This window comes from Trichechus manatus, unplaced genomic scaffold (assembly GCF_000243295.1).
Source record: "Trichechus manatus latirostris isolate Lorelei unplaced genomic scaffold, TriManLat1.0 scaffold00111, whole genome shotgun sequence".
In the NCBI taxonomy this organism is placed as follows: domain Eukaryota; kingdom Metazoa; phylum Chordata; class Mammalia; order Sirenia; family Trichechidae; genus Trichechus; species Trichechus manatus.
Window position 1 is genome coordinate 4,364,902 of NW_004444047.1, and position 19,861 is coordinate 4,384,762.

Here is a 19,861-nt window from a genome sequence, read left to right on the forward strand (position 1 = left end):
CAAGGAGGAGTAGCTGACGCGAAACTGGCCCTTCCACCATAAGCATTTAAAAACACAACTGTTGACGTGGTTCAACAGGCAGCGAGGGCTATTCTTCCCGAGAAGGGAAACACATGAGGCCAAGCCCTCCAGTCACCCTGGCGTCCTACTTAGATGCGATTTGCAGATGGCGGCCGGAAGGAGGGAGCCTAGCCAGAGCAAGGTGGTCTTGCTAAATTGCGGAGACAGAGGTTAAAATGTGGGGAAGATTAGTCATCTGGAATCTGCAGGGTAAACTTCTAGAGGGAGCTATGCAGAGAAAGATCTACAAATATCTGGGTTCTCTGAGTCCATTTAAAAATAAATAATTTTTTAAAAATAAGTAATATATTCACATGATTCAAAAATCAAAAATATATAAACAGGTATCGCTATCCATGTAAAGTCTGCCTCCTCCACCCCCTTCCACTCTTGAGTTTATGACTCCTCCTCTATGTTTATGTATAAACAAGCAAATACACATATGCTTTCTTATTTTGCCTCTTACTTTACATAAAAGCTCACATGCTATCCACACCGTTCTGCACCTCACTTTTTTCCAGCTAACAAGACATCGTGGAGATCAGTCTGTGCTTCTACGCACAGTGCCTCCCCGCTCTGTAGGCTCCTCGAGCGCCACCTCTAATCAGCAGCTCCACACAGATGAACCAGCTAGAAGCTCTGGACACAACCTTGGGCAAGTCACTCCCCAGATTTTAAAACTTCCATAAAATGAGAATTCCAGAATCTTCCTTCCTCACAGGGTAGGTTTTTCATGCACAAACTAGACAACAAGCATGAAAGCAGTTGACAAAAGTAGAAAGGAGTCTACAAATTACAGGTATCCTGTGTTTGCCATCGAGATTCTCACCAATTGATGGAAAGTTCTCTTTGCCTTATCACCCCCACCCTCTTCTCCTCTGAGTCATTTTAGCCTTGTCTTAGGCTCTTTACTAGACTGTGAGACCCTTCTTAGCCTGCCAAGAGAAATCACTTCCTTCCACTATTGCTCGTGTGATTTCTTGTTAATACAATTGGCTACAGCAGTCCTGACAACAGTTCTCGTGTTTCTCTGGAGCAATTATCACCCTAGAGAAATCAAGGTCTGGGTGGGCACTCATGTGCTGGCAAAGAACCAGCCCCAAAGGGCCATGCCCCGTCCGTTCTCACATGGTCCCCAGATGCCAGTCGCACACAGCCCACGTGCCGTCTTCGCTCCGGCTCTGTGACATGTGTTCTGTGGGAAGGGGAGGGCACCAGAGGCAGGCAGCAGGCTGATGTTCAGTCGGGCGCTGGATCAAAGCCGTGAGTAGAAAGCGAGATGTGGGTTAACAAGAAACCGAAGAGAAACTGCTCTCACTTTGAGTTTCATGTCCTTCTGAAACTCCATTAGTAACGGGAAACCATGACTATCCTTGATCCTTGCCTAAATACAAAACCCATAAACCAAACCCACTGCCGGCGAGTCAATTCTGACTCACAGCAAACCTACAGGCCAGAGTACAACTGCCCCATAGGGTTTCCAAGGCTGTAAATCTTTACAGGAGCAGACTGTCACACGTTTCTCTCATGGAGTAGCGGGTGGCTTCGAACCCCAACCTTCTGGTTAGCAGCCAAGCACTTTAACCACTGTACCACCAGGGCTCCTCCGCCTAAGTACATGGGAATGGCAATGCTCTCTATTGCTTGTTTTTTAAAGAACACGCACCAGAGTTTCTGTGTTTTTTGTTTCTATTTTGCATTAACTGGCAACAGCCACATTAGCTTTCTGTCTCCAAGTCCCTCTAGCAAAGAGTCTGCTTTAGACGTGGAAGATACACTCTCTCTCACTAGCCTTGTGTGTCCAAGTCCCTCTAGAAAACAGTCTGCTTTAGATGCGGCAGGTACGTTCTCACTTACCATGGTCATCCAGGAGAATGTTCTCAGGCTTCAAGTCTCTACGAGGAAAGGAACAACAATAAAAGCTCAGTTATTCAGAAGCCAACAGGGACCCCTCAGCACCCACCCCAAATCACCACAGAGGTCTCCATGTCTATGAGCAATAGCAAGAGCGGCAGAAAACACGCGTCTTAAACGCAGCGGGATCCGAGGACTGCCTGATGGTTTCGGTGAACAGCGTACCTACCATGACAGTGCAAAACGAGCTGCTTCCTGTGGTTGTGCAGATCTGATCACTCCATTGATTAGGTGTGCAGCCCAGAAGCAAGGAGAGGACTTAATCTTTAATGAAATTGGAATACTTTCTCTTGTCACTAATATATTTTTCCAAAATTTCAACAACTAGAAATGTCCCATAGGAGAAGGACTCGATTTTGGGGATCAGACAGACCTGGATTCCAATCCCAGCTCCGCCACTTGTCAGCTGTGTGGCCTCAGTGTCGTCACCTGTGGAACAGGGTGGTCACCGCCCACCCCTCGTCCTGGGTCACTGCGGGGTTTGGGAGCTCATGTCTCACAGCAGGAAGACAGTACAAACAGAAGTTATCGGCACGCGTACGGATGCCATGGACTTCTAATCAAGTGAAGTTATTAAAGACTAAAATATTTCAGATTTAATATCTCAAACTACCTACTCTTTTTTTCTCTTAGGGAGAGAACAGTTATTTTTCAAAGGCTTTATACTGAACTCTGATTCCAAGTGTGGTCCTATCCCAACAGTCTCTCTTCACCAAGCACCCCCCTTCTGTCTGTGCACACATCTCCAAAACGTACAGAGAGGCCTGAAGCCAGCAATGTGGAGCAGAGCCACTGAAATAGTGCGAGAGCAACAACGGCACAGGAAGGGGAGGTTCTGGAAAGCTCCATAAGAAACAGCTGTCTCGCAGACCTCATGTGCCCTACAGTGAGCACTCACCGCAGACTCCAGACTGCAGTTACTGCAAACATCGTCAGGTCAGAAAGCACAGCCCAGAGAGAGGTGAGGATGATCCCGTTGGAAATCTCAGGCAGATGTGTGGGAGTGTGCGCTGATACCGGCCATGTTAACGGTGGACTCCTCTGGGGAGGACCGAGGAGGAGGTGGCAGGGCCCCGCATCTTTGAGCCCTCTGTGTTGTTTGCATTTTCTAGCTATGGCACCTGCTCCTGCATTATCTGGGCGGTAGGATGGTGAGCATTTTTTCCCCTTTATTCTTTTCTGTATTAAAACCCGCTGCCATGGAGTTGATTCTGACTCACGGTGACCCCATAGGACAGAGTAGAACTGCCCCATAGAATTTCCAAGGAGCGCCTGTGGATCTGAACTGCCGACCTTCTGGTTAGCAGCCATAGCACTTAATTACTACGCCACCAGGGTTTCCTCTGTATTAAAAGAGATCCTAAAAAATTGTTATTAAAAACTAAGCAATCCTCTTTGACATGGGACTCCCACAAGCTTCCGTGATTATCCAATCTTGTACACAACAAAGTCCACAGAACACTTACCAGCCTACCTTACTTTGTGTCTTGTAGGACCGTCCAAAACCTGGCCACTCAAAATATGACCCAGGGCGGCAGCACTAGCTCACCGGGGGGCTTTTCAGAATGCAACCTGTGGGCCCAACCCGAGACCAGATGACTCAGAACCTGTATTCCAAGCGTTGCTTGGTGGTTTTCAGCCACATGAAGGGTGAGAAGCCCTGCTCCAAACCATTTCCTCCAGTTCTAGGCTCAGCTGCTCAGAATCGGCTGCAGACTCTCACTTGGAAAGAAAGCGTTTTGTATATATTTTGCAAAATAATAACAGAATTGTTATAGATTGAATTTTGTCCCCCAAAATGTGTGTCAACTTGGCTAGGCCATGATTCCCAGTACTGTGTGCTTGTCCACCATTTTGTCATCTGATGTGATTTTCCTATGTGTTGTAAATCCTAACCTCTATGTTAATGAGGCAGGATTAGAGGCAGTTATGTTAATGAGGCAGGACACAATCTATAGGATTAGGTTGTATCTTGAGTCAATCTCTCTTGAGATATAAAAGAGAGAAGCAAGCAGAGAGGAGAGGGACCTCATACCACCAACCAAGAAGAGCCGAGAGTGGACCATGCCCTTTGGACCGAGGGTCCCTGTGTCAAGAAACTCCTAGACCAGGGGAAGATTGATGACAAGGACCTTCTCCCAGAGCCAACAGAGAGAGAAAGCCTTCCCCTGGAGTTGGCACCCTGAACTCAGACTTTAAGCCTCCTAGACTGTGAGAGAATAAATTTCTGTGTGTTAAAGCCATCCACTTCCAGTATTTCTGTTACAGAAGCACTAGATAACTAAAACAGTAATAATCTCAGCTAAGTCTTACTGAATGCTTGCTAAAGGCAGAGACTTGTGCCTAAGCCCTTTACATGTACTGGCTCCTGTTACAATCACAAAACTTTACTGGAGTCTAGGTAGAGAAGGCACTACTCGTGAGATGGAGCAGAGAGAGGCAGGTCAGGTGGACATTACATAACAACAACAAAACAAAACCCATTGCTGTTGAATCCTACTTTGCTGAGTGGCACCTGGGGTCTTAAAAGCTAACAAGCTGCCATCTAACATGCATCGATTGGTCCCAACCCAGCTGGAGTAAAGGAGAATGAAGAACACCATGGACACAAGGAAAGTATTAGCCCAAGAGACAGAAAGGGCCACATGAACCAGAGACTTCATCAGCCTGAGACCAGAAGAACTAGATGGTGCCTGGCTACCACCAGAGACCACCCTGACAAGGAACACAACAGAGAGTACCTGATGGAGCAGGAGAAAGGTGGGGCACAGAACTCAAATTCTAGTAAAAAGACCAGACCTAATGGTCTGACTGAGACTGGAAGAACCCCAGAAAGCACAGCCTCCGGACTCTCTGTCAACCGAGAACTAAAACCATTCCAAGGCCAACTCTTCAAAGATGAGACTGGACTATGGGACATAAAATGATACTCATGATGAGTGTGCTTCTTAGCTCAAGCAGATAGATGAGACTAAATGGGCAGCTCCCATCTGGAGGTGAGATGAGAAGGCAGAGAGGGTCAGGAGCTGGTTGAACGGACACGGGAAATCAGAGGTGGAAAGGAGGAGTGTGCTGTCACAGTATAGGGAGAGCAATCAGGGTCACATAACAATGTATGTAAAAATTTTTGTATGACAGACTAACTTGAATTGTAAACTTTCACTTAAAGTACAACAATAAAATTAAAAAAAAACAAAACCCGTTGCCACTGAGTCGATTCCATAACAAGCAGGGACAAATTCCAAACTCACCCTTACACGGCACACACACCCATACACTGCTTGCACACTGATACAATGTACACACACGTTTACACTGCACGCACACGCGTATCCTGCATGCACACCCATACCCTGCACACACACCCTTACACTGCACCCACACCCTTACCCTGCATGCACACCCTTACACTGCACACACCTTACAGTGCACGCACACCTGTACCTTGAACGCATACCCTTACACTGCTCACACACCCTTACACTGCATGTCCTTACACTGCACCCACACGCTTACACTGCACCCACACCCTTACACTACTCACACACTGGACCCTGCACACTGGGTGCATGTTCGTAAATGAGCGCCATAGCCTTCAGGTTACAAGGTATAGTCGCTTCTTGAACGTGCTTTCAAAACCTTTACGTCTCTGGCTGTTAATACTAGAGAACAGCTAGTTCTGTGGAACCATCCCCACGTTTGGGTGGAGGGTGCTGTAGCAGAGAGACCCACACATCCAACCAGGAAACAAGGACCTCAGCTGGTCCCTGGTCAAGTCATTCAACTCCTTGGGACTTGGTTTCCTAAGCTGTCATGTGGATGATCTCTTAGGTTCCTTTCGGCATGAAACGTGATTATCTAATCACAATCATAAGCTGGACAAACTGAGCATAGCATGTTCTCAGGGTCTGATCAGTGCTGAGGATAAAGAGAAATAATGTCAGCCCCTTACTTTTCTACAGCTGAAAACCCCTCGGTGCTGTACTGCTGACCTGGGCACGGCCCGCACTTCCTCTCTTGTGCTCTCAGCCCACGTGAAGTTCCCCCTGCACCTCCATCGTTCTGGGTCTGCTGGAAGCTTGTTTTGCTGGCTCCACACTCTTTCTCTTCTTGTTAAAAAAAGTACTCTCCTGTCTTGATGCCATTTCCCAACCTGCTACGATGTCTTGAATTATGAGAGGGCAGCACAGAAGGCGAATTCGGGAAGTGGAGGCTTTGGACTGCTGCATGGTGCGTAGCTGCTCGGCCCTGCTCCTCCCCCTTCCCAGTCCACGCTGCTCTCCCGGAGCCTGCCTTCTTGGGGCCCCTCCCTGAGAGACTGCCGCACAGCCCAGGGGGTGTCCTGGTGCCACGGAAGGGACTGTCTGCCGGCTGCACACTGGAGCCAAGGGAAGAGTGGCCTGTGGCCGGCACGGCGCAGCAGAAGGTGGTGGCACTCTGGTCTGGTGGGGACTCTAATCTGGCCTGTGTATTCGGAAGACGGTCTGGACAAACAGCTCTGCTCCAGTCAAAAGACACCAGGTGCAAGTGTGTGACGGGGGAGGGGCACAAGAGAAGCAGCGGCGAAGATAATAACTTTGGCTCATTCCCAAGTTTCCCATAAACATTTTTGGCCTCTGGGCCAAAACCCTAGGGTCCCAGTCAGTCAGTGGCCCTGTCCCCATATCCCTGGCCAGCTGCAGAGAGCTGCCCGGAAATGGGTTTAACGGCTGCTTTCGTTTTCAGAGAACCAGACAGTAAGAGGCAGAAACTGCCCATCTGGAAGAATGGGGCTCCTGGACAGAGGAGCAGTTCCTGTAAACGTTAAAATCTGCCATTCTTCCTTTAAAACACGTTAGCCTCCGTGTTCCTCAAATGGGAGAAATGAGAGGTTATCCCTCAAAGCTCTTGTCACAGATTGTATCTTCCTGTGCGTACTGCCCTCCTCCCCACTGGATCACAAGCTCCTGAGCGCATGGGCCACGGCTGTGCTGCTCCCCTGTGTATTCCTACCACATAGCTCACGACCTGGTTGTCTTTACTATGCAGTGCTGTTATAACAGAAACACCGCAAGTGGGTGGCTTTAACAAACGGAAGTTTATTTTCTCACAGTTGAGGAGGCTAGAAGTCCTAACTCGGCGCCGGCTCTAGGGGAACGTGTTCTCTCTCTGCTGGTTCTACGGGAAGCCCTTGTCTCTACAGCTTGTTTCCTGGTGCCTTGGCGATCTCCAGGTGGCTTGGCATCTGTCTTCCCCCATCTCTGCTTCCTTTGCTTGCTTGTTTAATCTCTTTCATATCCCAGAAGGGATTGACTCAAGACACGCTGTACACTGATCCTGGCTCACTAACATAGAAAAGACAACCCATTCCCAAGTGGGATTATAACCACAGGCACAGAGGTTAGGATTTACAACACATTAATTTGGGGGGACACAATTCAATCCCTAACACTGGTGTACATCTGGGCTCAATATCTATCTTTGAATGAACAAATGAATGAATGAGCCTCTCAGCTATTGATACACCTGATGTGAGAGCATCATCAGGACCATCCAATGGCCTGTACAAGCCCACTCACTACTGAAACGAACGATAGTTCCAAACTGTCCCCTTCCCACCATTACTCTTCTGCACACCAACACCCCTCCCCGCTCCGTACAGAGGGAGGATGTCATCTGCTTGTCAATGCACAATTCATTCACTAGAAAGAGACCCGTCTCCCTTAGCAAAAGGTCTAATAATGTTTAATTATTTCCAACTATCACATTCCAGACGGGTGAAAATGTCATGATTTCTACCTTACCTAACACAGGAAAAGTCAAGTTTCCAGGGAAATGTAATGACCCAGCAAAACTGCCAACAAAGAGCGCCGGCTTCTCTGTCCGCTACGGAAAAGCAGCTGGTGTGAAGGCTAGCTCGCTGGACGCGGGGGGTCCCGCAGCCACCACCCACCCAGCCCCAGCGCTTCTCTCTGGATAGTGGACTGTTGTGAAGGTGAAATGGCTTAACACGTGGCGAAGTGTTCGGGAAATGTTCCATGTTTTTAAATATTCCTGGCATGTATTTTAGCCATATCTAGCGGCACTTTCTGTTACGCACATCGTCACGGGTGGTTCTGTTTGAATACAGGGAGGCAAGGAGACAAAGCTAGAGGGCAGGAGCCACGGGTGTAATTCGTTCATCTCTCTGAACTCAGGCTCTGTAGACATCATCCTGTGTTGAACAATTACTCTTTAGTTGTTAACGTCTGCCAAGGTTGTCTAATCCATAGTGGGCAGGCCGGCTCTGCTCACAGTCCAGCTCCTGGGGATCGCTCACGGGCAGCCCCCAGCCTCAGCAGTGTCTCTCTACAGGCTACGTGCAGAAAGCTGGTGTCGCCGACACTATACTGAGCGTCTCCGCCACTCCTGAAGCAACGGGTCATGTTCTTCCTCCTCCAAGAGAGCAGGAGGCGGGTGCCTGTGGATTTAAGTAATTATCTATGGTACAGTGAACACCCCAAACTCCTCCAGGACTCAGCCTGACCACTCTGAATCACACATCTCTGACTCACTGCACAACAGCGCTCTTTCAGAACAAAAAGTTGTGCCTTGATCCTTCAAACAGCTCTCCGCCAGCTCGTTCCTCCCTTCCATGAGGAGTGCTGAGTGGCCAGATCACCTACAACCGATGCGGGAGGCCTTGACTGTCAAGTCCAGCATCAGAAAACTCCTGGCCCAGGCAACAGGCTGTGGAGAGTCACCTCAGGACAAGTAAAAGATCTTTCAGCATTTAACAAGTCCAGAACGAAGTAGCCTAGACCCCACAGTCACTTTAGGTTTGTGGATTTATATTTGCAAAATAACGAACAAATAAAGTTGACACTGCAGAGACACGTCTTGATAAGATTTTGACTCTGAAATTTTATTTTCCACCAAGACAAAGCGAAGTAATTCACTTAATGGTTCAGGTAAGCAACAAAATGTAACTCTCATGCTGGGAAATGGCCTTGTAACCTAAAGAATCTTCAAAAGGAGAAATCACAAAACAATGCCAAATGGTAATAAGTGAAGATGACTGGTGGCCTTCTTGTCTACTACGTAGCTGAATTTGGTATACATGAGAAATTATGACCTCCACATTTTTAAGGATAGAAGAATCACAATAACAGCATGACACTCTATTAGACAAACTCTAGACTTTGTCTCTGATAATGACATCAAGGACAACCAACGGGGGTGGGGGCAGAACTGTCTTCCATAACTTCAATCTCAAATTGCTGTTTCTCTATATTCATACTGTATTTATCCACCACTGATATTTATCAGGCTGATGTTTAACTGCTGATTTTTCTAGTTCTGTTTCAGAAGACTGACTACAACTTCTGTACATTCATCCAAAATTTCCCCCTCATGAAGTACTATCAGAAGCAGCAGGATTCTATTTGGGATAACAAAACAAAAATGAGCCTACTAGGTTTATTTGCAGGTGACATGATTCCATACGTAGAAAATCCTAAGGAATCCACCACAAAACTACTAAAATGAATAAAAGAGCTCAGCAAGGACACAAGATCGTTACACAAAAATCAACGGCATTTCTATGTACTATTGTTGTTAGGTGCCATCAAGTTGGTGCCAACTCACAGTGACCCTATGTACAACAGAACAAAACACTGCCTAGTCCTGTACCATTCTCACAATCATTGCTGTGAACAATTCAGAGACTGAATTAAGAAAACAATCTCATTCAAAATACCATGAAAAAGGATGAAACACTTTGGGGGTAAATTTAACAAAAGAAGTGCAAGATTTATATGCAAAAAAAGACAAACATTGTTGAAATAAATCAAAGAAGATCTAAATAAACAGAAAGACTCCCACGTTCATGAGACTCAAAATGTTTAAGATGTCCATTATCCCCAAACTGATCTATAGATTCAACCCAATCCTTAGCAGTCTATTATTTTCTATTTTTTGTTTTGTGCAGAAACTGACAAACTGATCCTAAAATGTATGTGGAAATGCAAAGGACTCAGAATAGCCAAAACAATATTTAAAAAGAAGGACAAAGTTGGAGGACTTCTAAAGTCCCAATTTCAAAAGTTACTCCAAAGCTACAAGACAGTGTGGTACTGGCATGAGAACAGATGTACTGATCAGTGGAACAAAGCTGGTAGCCCAGAAGAAAGTTGCACATATACAGTAAACTGACTTTTGACAAAGGTGTCAAGGAAATTCAGTGGGGGAAATGACAGTATTTCAACAAAATGGTGCTGGGGTATAGACCCTCACTCTACACCATACTCAATTATTAACTCACGATGAATCATGAACCTCCATGTAAGAGTTAAAATGATCAGAAGATAGCACAGGAAAGAATCTTCGTGACCTCGGGTTAGACAAAGATTTCTTAGACATGACACCAAATGTATAACTGATAAAAGAAAAAAGTGATAAACTGGACTTCATTAAAATTAAAAAACTTCTGCAGGAAGGAAGGAAGGGAAAGAGGGAGGGAGGGAGGGAGGGAAGAAGGAAGGGAAAGAAAATGAAAAGACAAGTCACAAATCAGGAGAAAATATTTGCAAATTATATATCTGGTCAAGGGCTTGTATCCAGAATAAATAAAGAATTCTTACAACTCACTAAGAAGACAAATAACTCAATTTAAAAATGGTCAAAATATCTGAATAGACATTTCACCAAAGAAGATCTAAGAATGACCAATAAGCACGTGAAAAGATGTACTACCCCCCCAACAGGAAGGCTATTATTCAAAAGACAGACAATAACAAGGGATGAAGATGTGCGGAACTGGAATGTAAGATAGTACAGCTACTTTGGAAAACAGTTTGGCACTTTCTTAAAAAGGTAAACATCAGTCTTCGATACAACCAAGAAGTTCAACTTCTAGGTATTCACCCAAGACGTGAAACCACATGTTCACACAAAAAGATGTACACGAACGTTCTCAGCAGCATTATTCTTAATAGTCAAAAAGTGGAAACAACCCAAACGTCCATCACCTGGTGAAAGGATAAACAAAATGTGGTACGTTCATACAACAGGATAATATTCAGCGAAAAAAGGAACGAACTATTGATGTGCTACAGCATGGACGAACCTCAACATTACGCTGCCTGCAAAGAAGCCGGCACAAAAGACCACAGGCTGTAAGACCCCATTTCTGTGGAATGTTCAGAAACGGTACATCTATAGAGAGAAAACAGATTAGTTGCTAGGTGTGGGAATGGGAAGTGGCTGCAAATGGGCACAGGGGGCTTTTTGGGGTGATGGAAATGGTCTAAACTTGGACTGTGGTGATGGTTGCATTACCCTGTAAACTTACAAAAAGTAACTGAATTGTACACTTAAAATGAGAAAGTTTTCTGGTATGTAAATTATCTCAGTAAAACTGTCGATTTAAAAAAATCCCCATCCCTACCACCCACTCGTGCAAAAGGAGCCTGTAGGCCAGGCTTTGAACCCCAGCTCTGCCACTGAGGGAGGGGGACCCTGGGTGGGTTCCTTAGCCCTTCCTGGCTTCAGTGGGCATACCACCCTGCCAAGCACAGAAGATGTGCTCCGTTATGCTAAGAGAAGAGGTGAGTGGGTGCTTGGCTCTCTGTGAGAACCTGAAAGCCTGGGGTGCCTCTAGGCTCTGAAGACTGTTCTGACTACAAGCCCCTTTTCTATTTAATTGAAAAGTTTCATAGGAATTGATTTGATAGTAGTATGTGTGACCACGTAACTCCATCGTAACCCTCTGGAACTTTCTGGTTCACACAGAACAAGAGCTGGTCTGACGGGCACTGCCTATCAACAGGCAGTCCTATCTTATCCTCGGTTTCCTAACGCGAGAAGGGGTTTGTCTTCCGTTAGTAAAGCCGGGATTCGGGAGGTAATTCTCTCCCTTCACATATGGGCTGAGAGCAGCTGTGAGCTAAGGTTATAATACCCATCCCTGGGGAATGAAGAAAAGTGTGTCCATCTGGCCTTGCACACCCACTCAGGCACAACAAAGGTGCTGCTCATCTTGGGCAGATACAACCCTCTCTCTGCATTTGTGACAACGTGAGAAATGTGGTGGCTATGGTGTCCTCAAGCTAAGAAGACCCACAGAGATTTCCTAGTAAGGTGCAACCCTCTTTATTAAATGGGGTTGAGAGAGAACAGAGGCTCAGAGAAATTAAATTAAATAAATGGTGGTCCAAGATTTTAATTTCTATGTATGTGTGTAGAGCCCCTTGGCTAAAATACTAAGAATCAGGATTTTAAAAAATCTTGAGGGCATATACTTCCCCTAAAACTCTTCCATATTAACATGAGGTTGTATGTCACAGAGGCTTAGCCCAGGCTCTCACCTGCCGAGATCTGAGGCCATCCCTGCCACTCACTATGGGGTACTTTGGGTAGGTGCCGTCACCTCAGAGCCTCGTTTTCCTTACCTACAGGACAGTAACGGCCCCTCGGAGCCTCGCTCTCCTTACCTACAGGATAGTAACAGCCCCTCTGAGCCTTGCTCTCCTTATCTACAGGACAGAACAGTAACAGCATCTCCTTCTAGAACAGCTATGAGGGCAGACGCCGTGACGCACGCGAAGCATGCTGCGTGGCGCTAGGCCCCCAGTACCTGCACAGTAAGCGTCTGCTCCACCACTCCAGGCCTCATCCTGCAGAAGCAGCAAGGTACAGCAAAAAGCTCTCTGAGTCAGACACACCTCCAAACCCAGTTCTGGAACTTACTAGCAACACACCCCCTGACCAGGTGCTCTGACCTCTTGGACAACACCTACTCCGTACCGAGGGGGACTGAAGAGGGAGTTCAGAGATTACATAAGCGGGGCAGTGACGGAAAGACCTAACGTTCCTCAGAGTGGTTCAGTGACCATGACTCTTTGAAACGGCATTTTCTTTTAAATGCCAGCAGATGCGTTTTTAGCATTTAAGTAAAAAGAAATGGACTATCACTCCATGGAAAGCTATAGTAGAGATGTGCTTTGTTAGCCTTGGGTGGGCTGGGAAGGAGGACAAAGATTGTGTGTGGCCCATTCCCCAGTGTGAGCGCCATCTTGAAGGGAAAGCGTGACTGCAGGCAATGCAGACGGAGTGTTGGAACAGATGTGGACACTGTTCCTTTTGGGACATGACAGACACGTGCCATTGGGAAACACCCATGTAGGCATGTCCAATCCCTCTCCCAGCTTTTATCTGTTTTGATTTTTCTATTGTTTCTATAATTACTAAAAAATGTAACGAAATAGAAAACATTAAAAAAAATCAATTCTAAAATGTTCGTGGCCTTTTTTTTATTGTGGTAAATACATATATAACAAAACAACTGCCATTTCAACATTTTTATGTGTAAAATTCAGTGACAACCATCACCACTATCCCTTTCCAAATTCTCTCCATCACTCTTAACAGAAACTCAGTGCCCCTGAGCGATGACTCCTCGCTTCCCCTCCCTCTCAGCCCTGATAACCACTCATGAACTTTGATCTCGATGCATTTGCCTCTTCTAGATATTTCACATAAGTGGGATCCTACAATATTTGTCCTTCTTTGACTGTTATTACACTCAGCAAAATGTTTTCAAGGCTCATCCAGGTTGTAGAATGAATCAGGACTTCATTTCTCTTTATGGCTGAGTAGTATTCTATTGGGTGTATATACTACATTTTGTTTATAGATTTATCTGTTGATGGAAATTTCAGTTGTTTCTACCTCTTGGCTATTGTGAATAGTGCTGCAATCAACATTAGTATAAAAGTATCTGTGTTTCTGCTTTCAATTCTTTTGCTATATGCCTAGGAGTGGAAATGTTGGGTCATACGGTACTTTTAACTTTTTAAGGAAATGCCAAATTGTTTTCCACAGGAGCTGCACCATTTTACAATCCCACCAGCAATGGAAGAGGGTTCCAGTTTCTCCATATCCTCACCAATACCTGTTGTTTTCTCTTTTTTTTGTCATAGCCATCCTAGTGGGGTGAAGTGTTATCTCACCGTGTATACCATAGACTGCCAGAAGAACAAACAAATCTGTCTTGGAAGAAGTGCAGCCATAATGCTTCTCAGAAGCAAGGATGGCAAGGCTTTGTCTCACGTGTTTTGGAATATCAGGATGGACATGTTATCAGGAGGGATCAATCCCTGGAGAAGGACATCATGCTTCCTAAAGTAGAGGGTCAGTGAAAAAGAGTAAGACCCTCAACGAGATGGATTGACACAGTGGTTGCAACAATGGGCTCGGGTCGCTATGAGGCAGAACCGATTCAATGGTACTTAATAACAATGACTAATGATGTTGAACACATTTCCATGTGCCTGTTCATAGTCTTTTTGCCATATCCACGTGCATAAATATTCTCCCCATCAGTGCTGACAGGCCACGGACTTCCCCGAACTGGCTTGAGGACATAGGTAGGTCTGGGGAAAAGCTTTTGCAGGAAAAGAAAACACAACCCAGAAACCCGAGTGCTATTTAATAAGGAAGTGGTTATTCCTGTATGATAATACTCAGATGGTGTTAGGGCACACACAGAGTCTGTTCCTAGCTAAAGCATTTTAATTAATCTGATTGCACAGAAACTACATTCCTAAGTTAATTCCTAAAAGACGTCTGAAATCCCTTTTAGACTTTTCATAATCAACAAAATATAGAAATGGGACCTAAGGGTTTCAGGGCGAAAGCACTTAGCTGGACTTAAAAACATATGCATACATAAATATATATTAAATATATATAACAGACATATATAGATACACACACAAACCAAACCCATTGCCATCAATTGATTCTGACTCATAGCAACCCTGGAGGACAGAGCAGAACTGCCCCGTAGGTTTCCAAGGAGCAGCTGGAGGATTAGAACTGCCGACCTTTGGGTTAGCAGCCAAGCTCTTAACCACTGTGCCACCAGGCCTCCAATAGATACACACAATGTATATAAATACATATGTATAATGAATATATATGTTTGTTTTGTTATTGTTTTGTTTTATATGACTTCTTAGAGGAAAAAAGTGGTTTTGCCCTAAGAAGTACAGTACTTTTTCTCTCAAGACTCTCCTTCAACACGTACATTTTATTCCATTCACTTGCTTTTTTAAAAATAATTTTACTTATTTTGTTGCTGTTGCTGAGAATACACACAGCAAAACATACACCAATCCAACAGTTTCTACACGTACCATTTAGTGACACCAATTATATTCTTCAAGTTATGTAACCATTCTCATCCTTCTTTTCTGAGTTGTTCCTCCCCCACTAACATAATAAATTCACTGCCCCCTAAGGTTCCTATCTAATCTTCCGAGTTGCTGTTGTCAATCCGATCCCATATAGACAGTTCTTAAAAGAGCATAATGCTCAAGGCAGCCTTTCTTTACTGGTTAAGCTAACCTATTGTCCATTCACTTGCTTTTGTCACTGGATATTTCAGACAAAGCCCAGTTACACAGAGGTATCTGAGGGTCGGACACAAATATTACAACCTTAAAATCACACAACCCATGGAACTAACACAACCTTTGCGTCTCTATCAGATGAGAGTCTGGTCTGTGGGCTGTGGGCCGTGGCCAGGGCTCCATACTGCCCACTGCCTGCAGCACCTGACCATAATGTCCGACCCCTTTGGGGGCTTCCTGGACCATCCTGAGCTACCCCCCTTTTGTGAGTAGCTGTTGTTATCTTGTCTTAGGCATTTTATCTGAACAAACAGCAGAGAACTATGGAGATAAAAGATGAACTACTCCAGTGACACTATATCTGGAATAAAAGGCCCTCTATGACCCCATGAGGTCCCTGGGTGGCGCAAACGGTTTGCACTGGACTACTAACCAAAAGTTTGATATTGGAACCCACCCAGCAGTGGGGAAGAAAGGCCTGGTGATCTGCTTTCGTAAAGATTACAGCCAAGAAAACCTTATGGAGCAGTTCTAGTCTGTGACACATGGGGTTACCGTGAGTCAGAATCAACTCAAGGGCAATTTTTTTTTTTTAATGACTCTATGGCTTTTTATTTACTTCCTAACCTTTTCTCCAAATATATAACAGATGCCAGAGGCATGTCTTAGGGCCTGGCAGGCGCTAGGACGCCAACACTTGCCTGCCCTTGTCTTCCTGGGCAGTTCTCTCCCCTCCAGGACACACACGGTGCCCTCCTCCCCTCTCCTACTCCACCCTAGTGATCTTCAGATGAATTCCAGCTCCTCCAGGACACACACGGTGCCCTCCTCCCCTCTCCTACTCCACCCTAGTGATCTTCAGGGTGCAGGAGTTCCAGCTCCTCCAGGAAGCCTTCTCTGATCAGGCCTGGATCTAATGTAAAGAACCAATCATAGAAAGAATTTCAGGAGTTTGTTATGTGTGACTGCCCCTGAAATCTGGGAATCTCTTAGAAAGCTTCCAAAGGGTGTCGTAACATCTAAGTCGGTGATTCTAGGACAGAGGCCCATGAGTAAAGGTTGTCAGGTCACTGGGTGGAGAAGAGCCAGGTGGCCCACGGACTCTCAGTTTTCATCGGTGACATTCTGCTTACTAAGGACTGCTGAAAGCTCTGCCCAGTGCCTCAGAGAGAAGCTTCTCTTCTTTCTCTTTCGGTTGCTGATCTACATGAGCACCTGCATTGTCTCTCTGCAAAAAGGAAGCTCCTCTTTCTGGCATCAGTTCAGTACCAACAGTCAGGTGGCAATCTAGGAACACAGGTAAGAGGACACAAGGCACATTCCTCGGAGGCACCCGAGTGGTCCTTTTGGAGGTCCTTAAACAAAAGGGCAAAGCACCATCAGAAGCTGGAGGCCATCGGTCATTTGATAAATATTCAGTGGGCACCGAGGTATGCCAGGTGCTGTAGCCACAGCAATGGGCAAGGCGGGCATGGCCCCAGCTTCAGCAGTGTGGGTCCAGCCCACATCTCTCACCACTGCAGCCTGAGTGCCAGCGGGAGCCAGAGGCTAAAGGATGCTGTCTTAGTCATCTAGTGCTGCAGAAAGACCACAAGTGAATGGCTTTAACAAAGAGAAATTTATTCTCTCACAGTCTAGTAGGCTGCAAGTCCAAATTCAGGGCATCAGCTCCAGGGAACGTTTTCTCTGTTGGCTCTGGAGGAAGGTCTTTGTCATCAATCTTCCCTTGGTCTGGGAGCTTCTCTGCGCAGGAACCGCAGGTCCAAAGGACACACTCTGCTCCCAGCACTACTTTCTTGGTGGTATGAGGTTCCCGTGTGTCTCTGTTCACTTCTCTCTTTTATATCTCAAAGGAGATTGGCTTAAGACACTATCCAGTCTTGTATATCTAATCCATCTTATTACATCAAAGTGATAGAGTTTACAACACATAAGGAAATCACATCAGATTACAAAATGGCACACAATCATACAATACTGGGAATCATGACCCAGCCAAATTGATATATTTTTGGGGGGACATAATTCAATCCATGACATTCCACCCTTTAGCCCCCCAAAAATCATATTCTTGCAACACGCAAAACATATTCATCTCATCATATCATAGCAAAAGTCTCAAATCAACTCCAAGTCCAAAATCCAAAAATTCCTCTTCATCTGTGAAATCTAGAATGCAAAGTTATCTGCTTCCAAAGTACAATGGTAGAACAGGCACAAGGTAGACATTTCCATTATAAATGGGAGAAACTGGAGGGAAAGAAAGCATAACAGGCACCAAGCAAGTCAGCAGAACACATTACATTAGCCCTCAAGGCTTGAAAATAATCCTCTGTTCTCTGAGACCATTTATACGATGGCCCTGCCCTCCAAACTCCAGGTATTGGCCATACTCTCCAGATTCTGAGTGGAGGCCCCTCAGCCCTGGGCATCAGCTCTGCCTTCCAGGCCCACTGGGACAGCAACTCTGCTCCCTTGGCTTTAGGTGCACCATTCTCCTGGTCCGTCTGAGTGGTGACTCCACAACTCCACCTTTAGAAACACCAGAGGCCATGGCTCCACTCTCTGAAACCCCAGAGATCCTGGCCATACCTTCTGAGACTGAGGCAGCTCAGCTTCCTGTGCTCCTAGTCTCTTCAGCTTCTGTTTCCTGTGGCCTCTCAGCCCTCGGGCTTCACGTCCGCATCTGCCTTGTTGGGGCAACTGTTCCAAAGCTCAGTAGCTCTACCAATGAGTAGTACTACCACTCCGCCAGGAAGCCTCCTGCACACAGGCAATCAGCTCTCTCACCCTGTGGGTCAGCTCCAACGCTGTCTGGCACTGGTCTCCTGGTTCTGCTGCTGCTGGTCCTCTGTTGCTGCTGGCCCTCTGCTGCTGCTGCACTTCTATCCATTCACAGTTTCAAAACCACTTCCACATTTTAGGTATCTGATAGAGCAGCACCCCACTCCTGATACCAAATTCTGTCTTAGACTGGGTTCTCTAGAGAAGCAAAACCAGTAAAGTGTATAAATATATACAAAGAGAGATTCACATCAAGGAAACAGCTCACACGATTGTAGAGGCCAGAACATCCCAAGTCCGTGGATCAGGGTAGAGGCCTCTCGCAGTTCACGCAGCCGAAGAAGCTGGCTAGCCCAAGATCGGCAGGTCGGAGAGCAGGACTTCTGCTCACAACCTGTGAAGGTCGATGAATTCCAAGATTGGCAGGCAAGACTGCAAGGTTTCTCCTGATTCACGTAGCTGCAGGGGCTGGCGAACCCAAGATCGGCAGGTCAGAGTTCAGGGCTGGGTTCACAGGCTGTGAAGATCAACGAATGCCAAGTTTGGCAGATAAGCTGACAGCCCAAGTCCCAAGAACCGGGGGTCAGATGAACAGGAGCCAGCTGCAGGATCCAGAGCAAGCAAAAAGCCAGAATGTCTGCTTATATTCAGACGCAGGCCACACCCCCAGGGAAACTTCCTTTCCACTGATTGGCTACTCACAGCAGATTCCATCATGGGAGTGATCACATATAAACACTGAGAATCATGGCCCAGCCAAGCTGACACACACTCTTAACCATCACAGTCAGCAAAAAGGATAGCTTCCTGCCAATCCCCGCTGCAGCCTGAGTGCCAGCAGGAGCCAGAGGCTAAAGGAGGCAAACAGGAAATGGTCCTGCCAATCCAGCAACGCGTCCTGAGACTGGAAGCAAGAAGAGAGGGCGTGGCTGTGAGAACCTGTGACAAATCTCTGGCACCAGTCTGCAGGAGGAAGACAGGCCCGTTCCATGCTCGGTCCCACCAGTCTCTATCCACATGGAACTGTTTCTAGGGGCATCGTTCTCAAAGAAGCAATCCTTGCTCAAGTTTTCAAGGTTAAGCCCCATTGACCAACCTGGTATCTTGGTCCTTGAGAGATACTGACCTTGGCTCTGGGATATGGAAGATAAATACAAGTCAAAGTTCATCAGAATAAGGATGAATAAGATAAAGGACTTCTAAGAAGTCGTCCATCTAGCTTGATCAGCCCAAGAGTGGGACAAAGTTCAAAGGACTCTGAAGCTGTGAGGAGGGAGCCCCATACTCTTCCAGTCTGGGCCAGGGGCCCTTCATTGTGCACGTGGTCAAGGATGAGCCGCAGATTCTCAAGATGACAGAGAAGGGCTGCAGTGAAGAAAGGTGTCCTGCAGAGGAAAAGAGTGCGTGCTGAGCAGAAAGACATGAGGGAGTGTGAGAGGCTGGGGCTGCAGGGACATGGGTATAAGAGCACAGGTCCCCACCTGGGGGCTGCAAGGACACGGGTACAGGAGCGCGGGTCCCCACCTGGGGGCTGTTAAGGACAGGGGTACACGAGCGCAGGTCCCCACCTGGCGGCTGCAAGGACATGGGTACAACAAGAACATGGGTCCCCACCTGGGGGCTGCAAGGACACGGGTACAGGAGCGCGGGTCCCCACCTGGGGGCTATAAGGACACGGGTACAGGAGCACGGGTCCCCACCTGGGGGCAGCAGGACACGGGTACAGGAGC

General features: G+C 46.5%; 1 protein-coding gene across 1 annotated transcript in view; it reads right to left on the reverse strand.

The window, feature by feature from the left end:
- GRK4 (G protein-coupled receptor kinase 4) overlaps window positions 1-19,861 on the reverse strand; it is a 100,003-nt gene that overhangs the window by 18,003 nt on the left and 62,139 nt on the right. The window contains exon 13 of the mRNA XM_012557595.2: window positions 1,918-1,955. Within this exon, the coding sequence (XP_012413049.2) occupies window positions 1,918-1,955 (38 nt within the window). The remainder of the gene's footprint in view (window positions 1-1,917; window positions 1,956-19,861) is intronic.